This window comes from Cydia fagiglandana, chromosome 26, assembly GCF_963556715.1.
Source record: "Cydia fagiglandana chromosome 26, ilCydFagi1.1, whole genome shotgun sequence".
Lineage (NCBI taxonomy): Eukaryota > Metazoa > Arthropoda > Insecta > Lepidoptera > Tortricidae > Cydia > Cydia fagiglandana.
Window position 1 is genome coordinate 9,149,974 of NC_085957.1, and position 14,738 is coordinate 9,164,711.

Genomic DNA, 14,738 nt, shown 5'->3' on the forward strand with positions numbered 1-14,738 from the left:
CGGTGAATCGACGTTCACGTCTTACCCCGGCTACTCACGTAACGATAAATCGTTGCGATAAAACTGTGCAGTCCGACTGTGCAGATAAATCAAACCGTGTGTATGACAAATCGTTACGATAATCGACATACACACGGTTCGATTTATCTGCACAGTCGGACTGCACAGTTTTATCGCAACGATTTATCGTTACGTGAGTAGCCGGGGATATGCGTTTTTTTAACATTAGCTCAAACATCCCGCAGTTGACTGTCTTGCGCAGTCTGCCAGTGACTGTCATTGTCAGTAAAAAAATGTATTTGTTTATTTATTTATTGTAAGATTAATATAAATTTAATGAAATGGATAAGATCGGAATTAAAAATGAATTCTTTCCACAATACGGGACGATATCTTATTGCCACGCATGTTTAAGCTCAGACAGAATTCTTTCAACTGTGACTGAATATGTCGATATCATCGATATCTTTTACAAAATCCTGGATAATCAGAATATGGTAAGCGTTCGGTCAATATAGAGAAGACCGGCATATAGAATTTATTGCTGAGCAGACCATAATAGGGGTAGAACTCTTGTATAAGTCGCTAAGACACAGAAAGATGTACTTCACTTCTGCTCTACCGACCTTCTGTAAGGGGTGTATATGTTATGTGTGCAAACGCAAGAGTTATAATGACGAAAGAGCTTTTGAACGGTCTTCCCTCTATCGATAGATTTTATTATATTAGTTGATTTTTTTTTTGCATTAGAACAAAGGTAAACAATCTTGACATGTCTTTTAATTGAAAAACACATTTTAAAAATAAGTCTCGGCAAATATGTAACAATTATGAATCTAATACGATCATTTATATTCTTCTGCTTTCATAAGTAATAGTTACTGATTTTTAAAAAGCGTTTTTCAATTAAAAGAGATTTAAAGATTTCTTACCTTCTTTCTAATGCTAAAAGAACGAACTAATAGTATTTGAAGTAGTATTTGTATAGGTATTGAAGTATTAAATTAATGTTAAAGGTTCAACTTTACGAACTCAACTTTAAATTATGTATTTTTTAATTTTAGATGCTTCCTAATGAACTATACTTATGCTGGGAATGTATAGGAATGCTAAAGAAAATAAGGATGTTCAAAAAGAAGATTGTAGAAGCCCAGAAGATACTTCAATTATATTATACTAATAAACAGGTATGGCAATTTAGGTTTCTATATAAAATCAAACTTGAAAATGTACAGTCGCCATCAGATATATGGGACCGGCCAAGGTGCTCACAAATATCTGAAAACGCCTCTATTTTCAAGGCGCTAGAGTGCGTGTTCAGATATTTTTGACCACCTCGGCAGCTCCGATATATTTGATGGTGACTGTACAAAGTATTACTTTTTTTTATTAGCCCCATTATATTGTCCTTCTGGTAGGTGTAAAGATATGGAGGAGGCCTATACCCGACAGGGGTCCTTAATATAGTAAAATGAACAACAATATTATTAGAAAAGTTTTATTATGTAAAACTGTTTAAGGAAAAATAAAGGCTTAAATAAATAAATAAATAATAGTGTCCTTCTTGATTTCCACAACTCCCATTGTAGTGCTTTTAAGTATTACATTAAAATAAATAAAATAAAAAAAACATTTATTTCAGAGGACAGTTTCCGTAATATGGTTAGTAAATTCTTAACTTAAGAACTATGCTAGATTATTTTTAAAAGGAATGGAGAGAAAAAGAAAGCGCATAAAATTCAATAAATTAATGTCCAAGTAGATAGTACAAGCGTTATCTATTGAATTTTAATCTAAATCTATTAATTTACATTATAAAGTGCCCTCCTACTTTAAAAATTCAATACTCAGCCTGGGTCTTAAGAGAATATGGTTGTTAAACAGAAAAATATTTCTCCTTAGGTTGCTTATCCACCTGTCCAATTGCGTCTCACGCTTTTTTAAGCAAAATGTGAGACGCAAATACACATTAGACCAAGACGAATTGGACAGGTGGAATACTACCCTTAGATTCAATATGCCTCTTATAAGATTCTAATTGGAATGAATACTTTTACAATTTCAGGACCCCTTTCCCCAATCTCTTTCAAATCTTGCCCCTCATAGCACCGACCACCAAATATGTTTCACATATGAAGAGAAGGAAATAAAAGTTATCAAAGAAGAGATTGACACTTATGATGAATTCGACCACTTTGACAATGTTAAAGATGAACCGGAACTCAATGAGCCAAATGTTCCAAATGTTACGGTATTGGACAATGTTACGGAAACCGTTACGGAAACAAACGAATGGAAGGAATTTAACATGAAGAGAATAATGAATAGGAAAGCGAAGTATCGGTTTTTGAATGCGAAACTGAGGAAACATAGAAAGTTATTAGTCAGGAGGATACCAATAGAGCTTGGGGCTGTTTTGAATGGGTTGGAGGAGGAGAGGGGTAGAGATTCTTTTTTAAAAGAGGAGTATAAATGTGTAAGTTGTGTGGCAATGTGGCATGATGAAGATGGGTTGGTTAAACATCGGAGGAAGTATCATGATGAGGTGAGATTGAGATTTTTTGGTTATTTATTACTTGAGAAGTTTTTGGAAGGGAATTTGTACAACTTAGGGTCGGTTGCACCAAACTGTTGGTATTGTTAAAGAGTTCGCTAAATTTGTATGTATGGAAAGTTTCATAGTAAAGGGCCTGGGCGTGCCAGCTGACGTTGATCTGTCTGTCAAATGTGGTTGGTGCAACTAGCCCTTAAAGGCCCGCAATGCACTTGTAACATAAGTTTCGTTCTCGCACGCGACCCCATACATCAAGCGCGACTTCAAGTATGGACTCGCGCGTGAGAATGCAACTTAAATACGCACACGGTCCGTCTGATGGTAAGCAGTCACCGTAGCCTGTGGACTCGTGCAACATCAGAGTTGTTACATGAGCGTTGTTGGCACATTAAAAACCTATATCATAAAAAGTCAATTTTATTTTACATTGTAAAACAAGTTGGTAGAATTGACATCATATTAAGATCTGCTGTGTTCCTTCATTCCTTGTCTTTTTTGCAATCATATTACTGCAATATTTCAGGCGATTGGACCATACCAATGCAAAATATGCAAGATCCGCTGTCCATCGCGGGACAAGCTTCAAGCGCACCAGACGAAGCACTATTACCGGAGGGAATGCAAGGTATGCCGGCTGCAGTGTAGCTCGCAGCCCGGCATGGACCGACACCTCGAGCTGCATGACCGGATGGTGCGGTGTTTAGCCTGCGAGCTGTGTTTCAAGTGAGTATATAGCACTATTGCCGGAGGGAATGCAAGGTGTGCCGGCTGTCGTCTTGCTCGCAGCCCGGCATGGACCGACACCTCGAGCTGCATGACCGGATGGTGCAGTGTTTAGCCTGCGAGCTGTGTTTCAAGTGAGTATATAGCACTATTGCCGGAGGGAATGCAAGGTGTGCCGGCTGTAGTGTTGCTCGCAGCCCGGCATAGACCGACACCTCGAGCTGCATGACCAGATGGTGCAGTGTTTAGCCTGCAAGCTGTGTTTCAAGTGAGTATATAGCACTATTGCCGGAGGGAATGCAAGGTGTGCCGGCTGCAGTGTTGCTCGCAGCCCGGCATGGACCGACACCTCGAGCTGCATGACCGGATGGTGCAGTGTTTAGCCTGCGAGCTGTGTTTCAAGTGAGTATATAGCACTATTGCCGGAGGGGATGCAAGGTGTGCCGGCTGCAGTGTTGCTCGCAGCCCGGCATGGACCGACACCTCGAGCTGCATGACCGGATGGTGCAGTGTTTAGCCTGCGAGCTGTGTTTTAAGTGAGTACACTTACTGGAGGAAATACGAATGTGGTGTAGCGTGCTGCTACGCAGTCTAGATACTTAGGAGATAGCTCTATGCTCCCTTGGGAGCCACTGAACGCCCAGCTACACACCAATCCAAGTGCCGCCACCACATTAGGCCAACGACCCATGTTATATAAGCCCAAATAAAACCACTGTGCATTTTGTAGCCTAAGCCTTATTGCTCATTTCTGCCCTAGATACCTAACGCTACAAATGGCGCCCAACGTGGGGCCGGCTATCGCGTAAACAAGTTAGTAGCCGGGATTGGGAAAGTCGATAATATCGACCACATGGACATCGATACTTATCGGTTGCTAAGACTATTATTTATTTATTTAGCTAAGGAAATAAATTAACGCTACAGTAGCCAATAAATAACTTTGGTGCTCAAGGTTTTAAACCCACATGAGCGCAGTCGGCATGTTGTGTCCTATTGTTACTGGAGAAAGTGCAACGGACATCTGTACTAGCGTGACTGGGCGTTTTCATCGTTCATAGTTTGATTTGAAGCTGTGTTTCAAGTCAAACAAATTACTTATGTTTTTAGTTAAGTATCAGGATCCGTGTACTCGGGTACGCCTATTTTTTATGGTGTACCCGTGAAGGTAGGTGATCGGTAGGACTTACTCAGTGCGTATGCGTAACAGTCTCTAGGTAGTACACGTAATTGGTACCGTGCACGGGTACGTATTAGTTTTTTTTTTTATTATTATGAATGGCCTTACTCATGGCCACAGACTAGCCGAGGGTTTACTAATATGTGGCCGAAAATTGTATGGCAAATTATCACTTCCCAAACTATTTTTCCCATAGTATCATTTGGCAAAACTATCAGATGGCAAACCAATGTTTCGCATATATAACATGTCGCAAATGATTATTTACAATATTATTGTATGGCAAAATATTTAGTTGATCATGTTTCAAAATGTCTTTTATTGTTATGTCGAATGTATTGATAGGCATAAATTATTTTTCGCCTAATATTGTGATGCATACTACTAAATACCCTAATAATATTCTACTCAACTACTCATGGTACAAATTACAGTAGCATTTTATTTCGTTACGTAGGTAGTTTTTTCGAGATGTGCAGTTCAATGATGGAGGTAGTAATTTTGTATACTACATTTCTGGCAACAGTTTGTTTTCGTGGGGTCGCAATTCTTACCTAACCTAACCCACTTTTCTGGCAACAGTTCGTTTTCTTGGGGGTCGCAGTTCTAACCTAACCTAACCCACCTTTCAGGCAACAGTTTGTTTTCGTGGGGTCGCAGTTCTGACCTAACCTAACCCACTTTTCTGGCAACAGCTCGTTTTCTTGGGGGTTGCTGTTCTAACCTAACCTAACCCACTTTTCTGGCAACAGTTCGTTTTCTTGGGGGTTGCAGTTCTAATCTAACCTAACCCACTTTTCTGGCAACAGTTCGTTTTCTTGGGGGTGGCAGTTCTAACCTAACCTAACCCACCTTTCAGGCAACAGTTTGTTTTCATAGGGTCGCAGTTCTAACCTAACCTAACCCACTTTTCTGCCAACAGTTCGTTTTCTTGGGGGTCGCAGTTCTAATCTAACCTAACCCACCTTTCAGGCAACAGTTTGTTTTCGTGGGGACGCAGTTCTAACCTAACCTAAGCCACTTTTCTGGCAACAGTTCGTTTTCTTCGGGGTTGCAGTTCTAACCTAACCTAACCCACTTTTCTGGCAACAGTTCGTTTTCTTGGGGGTCGCAGTTCTAACCTAACCCACCTTTCAGGCAACAGTTTGTTTTCGTGGGGTCGCAGTTCTAACCTAACCTAACCCACTTTTCTGGCAACAGTTCGTTTTCTCGGGGGTCGCAGTTCTAACCTAACCTAACCCACCTTTCAGGTAACAGTTTGTTTTCGTGGGGTCGCAGTTCTAACCTAACCTAACCCACTTTTCTGGCAACAGTTTGTTTTCGTGGGATCGCAGTTCTAACGTAACCTAACCCACTTTTCTGGCAACAGTTCGTTTTCTCGGGGGTCGCAGTTCTAACCTAACCCACCTTTGAGGCAACAGTTTGTTTTCGTGGGGTCGCAGTTCTAACCTAACCTAACCCACTTTTCTGGCAACAGTTCGTTTTCTTGGGGATTGCAGTCATCTAACCTAAAACATGTTGGTACAGTCATCAAATCTATTAGCGTAGTGGCACCCGTCCATGGAAATATGTAGATACGTTTGTTAAAAAAAAGCCACCAACAGGTCAAATAGCCATCAAAATATATTATGAAAAGTAAGTATAAATAAAGCAAACGTTTTTTGACAATTAAGAGTTAGCTAAGTTGAAACATTTGCTCAGTGACTATTTGTCTTAATGAATTTTGGTAAAATGAACATCTACTAAATAAAATTGTGATCAAATAAAAAGTATGCGAAGTTTCAATTTTGGCAAACGTTATGTAACAATAAATAGTTAGGTATAATAAAACATTTGCTTAGTGACTATTTTTCTAAATAAATCGTGGTAAAATGAACATCTGCTAAATAAAATTGTAGTCAAATAAAAATTATGCTAAATAATAATATGCTAAGCATTGGTTTGCCAACTAAAAGTACTGCAATAAGTTGGTTGGGAAGTGAAATTAGGCGAAAAATATTTCGGCGAGATGGCAGTACACCCTAGCCGAGGCGTAGACGTGGCCTACGATGGAGCGAGCTCGCCCAGAAGGTGCCTGTTCACTCTTGATTTGAAGGTTGCCGGGTTATAAGAACACGGCAATATAGACGCCGGTAAGGATTTAAAAATATAAAAATTAAGGAAGACGATTAGTGATCTTATAAGAATTACTCTGGTATCCCTCAACACGGGTGTGGCGTGGGGTGTGGGTTATGTTATTACAGATTGACCAACGATTTATGATTGATTTTATCAATAAGGCTGTTTTAAATTAGAGATGCCCCGAATAGTGAATTTGGCCGAATACCGAATATTCGGCATGACATACGAACATTTTGAGTCACAATTATTATGAAAACTGTTCGCCATCAAAGCACAACTTTGCTAAAATATATTTTTATATTGAACAGAATTAATGAATGTGATTAGAGTCAATCAAGTCAGACCCATGATAAAAATAAAATATTTTGTAATCAACAAATGCTCAAAAACGTGGCTTCGTATTTAACTACTTTCCAAGAATACATTTTAAATATTAAATATACCTAGTTTTTGTAATTTTTCTTTTTAGGTAGGTGCAACATTCGTTATTCGGCCAAATAGTAGGCAACATTCGGCCGAATACCGAATATTCGGCAAAGTGTCCGAATAGGCCGAATACCGAATAGTTGCCGATTATTCGTGGCATCTCTATTTTAAATACTATCAAGTTCTATGGTAATTACAATATTTACAATACAATACAAATACTCTTTAAAATTGCACACCTGAATAAAACAAAATCAATACAAAAGAAAACAGAAACACAAGCAGAGGTAAACACATGTGGTCTTATTGCTAAAATACGATCTCTTCCAGACTACCTTTGGGTAGCGGAAATCAGTAAAATTTACATATCAGTAACTAGCCTTAGTAGGTAAATGGGGCAAATTGTGAATTAAGACTATGTTTGTACACTTATGGCACCAATTACTTACAATACAACAAAATTTAGGCTGTTTTAAAACGATTAGGCATTTAAAAACTAATTTTTAACTATTTTATTGTAATTAGTACCATAAGTGCACAAACATAAAGTCTTAATTCACAATTATAATTATTGTTATGTTTCAGGAATGTGCGGTTATTCTACAACCATTACAAAGAGTTACACGCGAAGTTCGTGTGCGATGTTTGCGGAAAAAGATGCAAGTCGCGCGCCATCATTGAGAAACATCTTAGGTAAATGATTATCAATTCAGCTTTGCTTTGTGACACTGACCATATTTTTAATAGGGAATATTACCACAGAAGAAATAATAGTTACTCCCGTACAGAAAGGACACTTCCTACAAACCCGAAGTTTGACAGCGATTCAGGGTCGAATCGTGATATCCCTTTCTAATATATAGCACTATCCCTTTCGGCTATTTAGGGTTGTCAAAAATCAAGTGATTATCTTATCTGTGATCGTGCACGCACAAGGAAGTCAAGTGGTGCCAACCCTAATAATTGCTCGGAGCAATGCTGAGCCGAATGGAGCCGAGTTCGACCGAAATCAGGAGTGTTTCCCCACTGATATTACGCAATACTCTGCGTAGGGGGAGCCACTAGCACATTCAAGAGGGTTTATTGCGAAATACGAAAATAGAAATTTCGTTATCTGCCTCTCTATCATATTCGACGATAGAGAAGCAGATAACGAACGCGGTAGAGGTCGTTATTTACGTCGAATAATTAGCATATGACGTCCCACGGATAAAGGTACCTAATGGCGGTTGGCGCTTGCGACGCGAAGCAGCGGATTCGTATAGGAGCGTCGTGAATAACGGCGCAGGCGCCAGCCGCCATAGGCTATAATAGACGCCGGCAAAAAAAAAAAACATAATCTCGGGTAATAAACCGAGCTGTCGACAAGGATGCGGCTAAAGTCGATATTGCTTATCGATGAATTACGCTTGCTCGATGAAACAATATTATAAATCTGCCTTTATTATAGTACGATGGCTTTAGTAATATTTTAGAATAATTTGGTAATAAATTTACAAGATGACAGTGATACCGACAGTTCCGATGACGAAAACTATGTAAATTAAGTTTTTATCCATTGATATTTATTATGTTATTTCTGTTTATGGTATTTATTACAAAGTTATAAATGATTAGCATATATTTTTGAATACAATGAGTTTGAAACTAACATAACCAATTATTATTATAAATACCACCATCAATAATCTGCGAAGGTTGCGAAATGCATCCCTAGAAGCAGGTAGTAAAAGGGGCGGGGCCGGCCTGCTAAAGATTTATGGCCTCATCGGAACGATCCTTTGGCGTCTACAATAGGTCCATACGGGGCTATTTATATGCGGGAAAGCCGTCTAGCCGTGTGAACGATTTTGAAAGTTGCCATACAAGTCTTGCTGTCACTACAGAACCTATTCGATAAAATCCCATTAACGGCATGCGGGAAAAATTAACGCTGTGTGAACCTAACCATAAGGAACCCTTTCCCGTGGAACGTCGCATATTTATATGTAACTTACAGGTACCACTTCGGCTACGAATGCCCGTACTGCAAGAAGAAGCTAAAGAACTCCACGTCATACAAGAACCATGTCGAAACGCAGCACACATCTTCCGTCTCGGACAGCTCGTACTGCGTGCAGTGCGACAGGAGATTCACGAGCGACCGCATGTACAAGCGGCACCTGCAGAGCAGTGCAGCGCACGCGGCAGAGCGGGACAACACTAGGTAACACGTATCCGCTTATATTATGTATATAGGGTACACGGATACACGGACGGAATTGTTAGGTAACCCGTATACTAGAGATGCAACGGATAGTTGATTGGCCGGATACCGGATATTCGGCCTGACTCACGGCCGAATATCCGGCCGGCGGAACTATACCTACAGTTCGGTTTTTCAGGTGCGCATTGAGCAGGTTTTTACCTGTTTCGTCATTTCGTCATTTCTAGGTTCGAAATGGGTGCGCGTGAAAGTGTGTGGAATTTTTAAATTATAAACGAGTACGATTATGACCGTGACTGTTTCTTAAAACCAAAATTGTTTACTCCGAAATCAAGCAAAGTTACTATCCGGTATCCGACCGGATAGTAAAATAAGGGCCGGATACCGGATAGTAACCGAATATCCGGTGCATCTCTACCGTATACACAATTATATTCCGTGTACCCGTAATTACCATACAACACTACAACCGCCTTCCTCTGTCTGCCCGATTTCGGTGTGTTCCTGTATGATTTAAATTTACTAACGACATCGTCACTTGACGCCGAAATCATACTTGAATCTTTGTTCGAGTATGATTTAGATACAATTCCTTATAAATAATAGCGCCTGTTACGTAGCGTACCTATACTCTGTATCTTTAGGTATTTAAATAAAAGTAAACAAACAATTAGTACATTTTCGGGTAGTCATAACATACATTGGTTAACCAACCAAATACAAAACCGCCTGGATCAGTCACTGATCGACCTGACTTTAACCTACATTATTTGATCGCGTAATGTTTCATCTACCCTCAACTGGCTTAAGGCTACCCGAGGTTTTCATCGATTTTTGACAAGTTTTGAATCGTATCGTTTTTTTGCACTACAGATAGAATTATAAAACAAACGGTTATCGGTTCTTCAATCTTTTATTTCCGGTTTTGTCCACCGGATTTTGAAAAATTTTTTAAACATTGTCCAAAAAAACACTTTTTTTTGTATCTAGTTTGCATTAAAGGATCTTACATGTACGAAATCTACATATTTGGATTCGTCTTTGAAGCGTCGAAAATCGTGTCCAAGGTTTTAATTTTAAACTAATTAACACAAAAGTTATGGCCAGAAAACCAGTTTTTTAGCCTAAATTTGTTCAACTTTGATGCCAAATATGTCGAAGACAATGAATTTTAAAGTAAATATGGGATACTATATTGCTTAAAGCCGTTGCTGTTAATATGATAAGCTACAAATACATAAGAAAACGAAGGGATTCAGATCGAAGGTCATTGGCGTGGGGGAGCCCCTTAAGGAGCCATTTGTGGCAGGCGTGCCGCGTGGCTCACTCCGCGATTTCGTCGCTTTGCAACAGGTGGCTACAAGTACATCCGTCCCACCAATTTAGCCATAAGCCGCGCGTGGCGCTACTGGCGCTGTCGCCACCTAGCGGTCATATCTTTCCTAATCGTAACAGACACGTTTTTTTAGAGAGTGAATCCTCTGTACCTAGTACTAATTATTTATTCTGTGTTTGAGGGTAGATTTTGTTTACTTTTATTTAAATACCTAAAGATACAGAGTATAATATACATAACCGTATCATTAACATATATACACCTTAATTAAATTGCTTAATTAATATTATTTGATATTTACCAGTCGCTTTTCGGTGAAGGAAAACATCGTGAGGAAACCTGCATACATCTGCGAAGAAATTCAAAGGTGTATGTGAAGTCCCCAATCCGCATTGGGCTAGCGTGGGGACTATAGCCCAAGCCCTCTCGCGCTCGAGAGGAGGCCTGTGCCCAGCAGTGGGACGTATATAGGCTGAGATGATGATGATGATGAATTAAATTGCAGAGTTTAATTAAAGTCAGACCAAGAATAGTCTGCAGCGGATTTGATAGCCCAAGCAGTGAAAGTGTTATTTTAAACGTCAAACTTCTATGAAATTATGACGTGTCAATGACACTTGCACTGCGTGGGCTATCAAATCCGACTCTAACATTTTGTTAGCAGGGCCAAGCGAAAGTACCCCTGCCCAGAGTGTAACAACGTGTATTCACGGCGCACGTACATGAACAACCACTACCGACATGTGCACGCCAAGCAGAGCAAGTACTACTGCGAGGACTGCGACCGGGTGAGTGAGGGTACCCGGGTACACGGGTACCCGTCTAGCGCCACTTGCACCACCCCACTACCACGGGGTTAACCGGTTTAAACCGTTAACCCATTGTTATAGTCCGTTTTTTTAGCATTAGAAACAAGGTAAACAATATTGATATGTCTTTTAATTGAAAAACTCATTTTAAAAATAAGTTTCGGCAAATATGTAACAATTATGAATGTAATACGATCATTTATATTCTTCTGCTTTCAAAATAGTTACTGATTTTTATAAAGCGTTTTTCAATTAAAAGACATGTCAAGATCGCTTACCTTCTTGCAAGTTCTTTCTAATGCTAAAAAAACGAACTATAGATTGTAGTAACCATGGTAACTCCAAGTTTAACCGCTTAACCCCGGTTTAGTGAAGTTCGGAGTGTAACAACGTGTATTCACGGCGCACGTACATGAACAACCACTACCGACACGTGCACGCCAAGCAGAGCAAGTACTACTGCGAGGACTGCGACCGGGTGAGCGAGGGTACCCGGATACACGAGTACACGGGTACCCGTCTAGCGCCACTTGCACTATTAACCAGGGGTTAACCGGTTTAAACCGTTAACTTTTGTTAGATTGTAGTAACCATGGTAACTTCAGGTTTAACCGCTTAACCCCGGGTTAGTGAATCGGGGATCTCGGAAACGGCTGTGACGATTTCGATGAAATAAGCTATATTGGGGTTTTCGGGGGCGTAAAATCGATCTAGCTAGGTCTTATCTCTGGGAAAACGCGATTTTTTGAGTTTTTATATGTTTTGACTCCTATATATTCATCATCATCATCTCAGCCATAAGACGTCCACTGCTGAACATAGGCCTCCCCCTTGGACCTCCATACTTGCCGGTTGGAAGCAACCCGCATCCAGCGTCTTCCGGCGGCCTTCAAGGTCGTCTGTCCATCTTGTGGATGGATGTCCTATGCTGCGCTTGCTAGTCCGCCTATATATCATATCTAACTAAGTGTGTTTGACCCGGGTATGTCCTTAAACTACGTCCAGGACCCGGGTATGTCCTTAAACCACGTCCAAGACCACCGGTGGACGGGCAGCAGCGTCCCTCAAATTCGGTGTACTCGACTGCGATCGCCAACCCGCCTGCCAAGCGTGGCGATTATGGCATTCACCCCCCAAAAAAGGGGGAGGCCTATGATCAGCAGTGGACGTCTTATGGCTGAGATGATGAAGTGTGTTTGAATTGTTTCAGCATTTCCTGAATCGCACTCGGTACCTGGACCACAGGCGGTTCCAGCACGAGGGCGCGAAGAGAGACAAGGACAAACTGTGCAATATATGCGGCCGGGGGTTTGCGGTGAGCTATATAATAGTTGGTCAAGCAAATCTCAGTAGAAAATGGCGGCAAATTTAAAAAATGTAGGCGCGAAGGGTTATCGTCCCATAGAAAATTTGAATTTCGCACCTTTTTCTACTGACAAGATTTGCTTGACCAACTATATTTGTATTTTTTTTAATCACCACTAAATATTTTACTCGATTTCCAAAAAAGAGGGTAGTTATATTCTGGCAAGCCAACTTTGGCAGTAGAAAAAGGCGCGGAATTAAAAACTACTAAGGAAGTTAACGGGAGATCGATCCGTACATTTTTCAAATTGGCTGCCTTTTTCTGCTTACAAAGCTGGCTTGTAAAAGAGTATATACTGAAAAACGTAAATCAAGACAATGTTGCCACTGCAATAATTTGTTTGTAAAATAGTAAATTTCTTTTATAAATAAACACAATAATTTATTTATTGGTAAATTTTAATCCTACGATTTAAAAAAAAGTACTTTTAGGTACTTATTTTTACATAAATACAACACGCGCTAGTAAAAAGTGGCAACATTATCTTACTTTTTTTTGGTCTTGAATTACGATTTTCAGTATAGTTAAACATGTTTCATTCGTTCTTATATTGCAGGCAAACAGGACGCTAGTGAACCACATCCGGACGCACTCCGGCGAGCGTCCGTTCTCTTGCGAGTACTGCGGCGCCAAGTTCACACAGAAACATGCCATGCTGTCACACGTCAAGTATATACACCTGAAGAGCAAGCGGAAAGCTAGCTGGCACGAGTAGACACGCGTACCCGGGTACCCGTGTTGACAGAGCTACTACTAGTAATCACGGCCCAGGTACGACGCGCCATGCTGCCACACGTCAAGTATATACATCTGAAGAGCAAGCGGAAAGCTAGCTGGCACGAGTAGACACGCGTACCCGGGTACCCGTGTCCGGCAGAGGGTTGCTAGTAATCACGACCCAGGTACGAGGCGCCATGCTGTCACACGTCAAGTATATAGACCTGAAGAGCAAGCGGAAAGCTAGCTGGCACGAGTAGCCACGCGTACCCGGGTACCCGTGTCCGGCAGAGGGTTGCTAGTAATCACGACCCAGGTACGAGGCGCCATGCTGTCACACGTCAAGTATATAGACCTGAAGAGCAAGCGGAAAGCTAGCTGGCACGAGTAGCCACGCGTACCCGGGTACCCGTGTCCGGCAGAGGGTTGCTAGTAATCACGACCCAGGTACGAGGCGCCATGCTGTCACACGTGAAGTATATACACCTGAAGAGCAAGCGGAAAGCTAGCTGGCACGAGTAGCCACGCGTACCCGGGTACCCGTGTTGACAGAGCTAGTACTAGTAATCACGGCCCAGGTACGACGCGCCATGCTGTCACACGTGAAGTATATACACCTGAAGAGCAAGCGGAAAGCTAGCTGGCACGAGTAGCCACGCGTACCCGGGTACCCGCGTCCGTCAGTGACAGTTTCACGCAGAAACACGCCTTGTTGTACAATTGTACATATTGTACAATTGTACACAGCTGTACAGTCAGCGTCGTATAGTAGGTAAGTATTCAAATATATAGTTCGGTACGCCACAAAAAATATTATGGTGTACCGAACCATTTGAATACTTTGGATGCTACCTGACTATACACAGCTGAGGAGAAAACCCTGATAGAGTCAGACCGAGAAAAGTCTGCAGCGATTTTGATAGCACACGCGGTGCAAGTGTCATTTTAAACGTCAAACTTCTATGAAATTATGACGTATAAATAATACTTGCACTGCGTGGGCTATCACAATCGATTCAGACTTTTCTTGGTTTAACTTTACTGATGTCGGTGTTGAGAAATAATTAAATTCTTTTTGTCATAATAATAGGGAAAGGTGAATAAATAGTCAAAACAATTGACCATAAACAATTATTCTAGTCTGACATCACAAAATCACTCTGTCGTGGAATTACCCTTTATATATAAGCGTTATGTATTGTTTTTCTATGACTTTTGTGTTTCATATTTATATCCATATTGTAAAAACCTAAGAAAATAAATAAAAAAGTAAAAAAAAATTGGTAATATTTTATTTTCC

General features: G+C 40.7%; 1 protein-coding gene across 1 annotated transcript; it reads left to right on the plus strand.

Annotated features, from left to right (window-relative positions):
• The first annotated feature begins 258 nt into the window (after positions 1–258).
• LOC134677646 (zinc finger protein Xfin-like) lies at positions 259–13,614 on the plus strand. Its single transcript, XM_063536106.1, has 11 exons — positions 259–497; positions 1,065–1,187; positions 2,066–2,545; positions 3,078–3,277; positions 3,438–3,447; positions 3,558–3,679; positions 7,590–7,697; positions 9,004–9,210; positions 11,211–11,334; positions 12,566–12,670; positions 13,278–13,614. Exons 1-11 carry the CDS (start codon positions 342–344, stop codon positions 13,434–13,436), a joined length of 1,794 nt encoding a protein of 597 aa, XP_063392176.1. The 5' UTR covers positions 259–341; the 3' UTR covers positions 13,437–13,614.
• Positions 13,615–14,738: the final 1,124 nt, after the last annotated feature.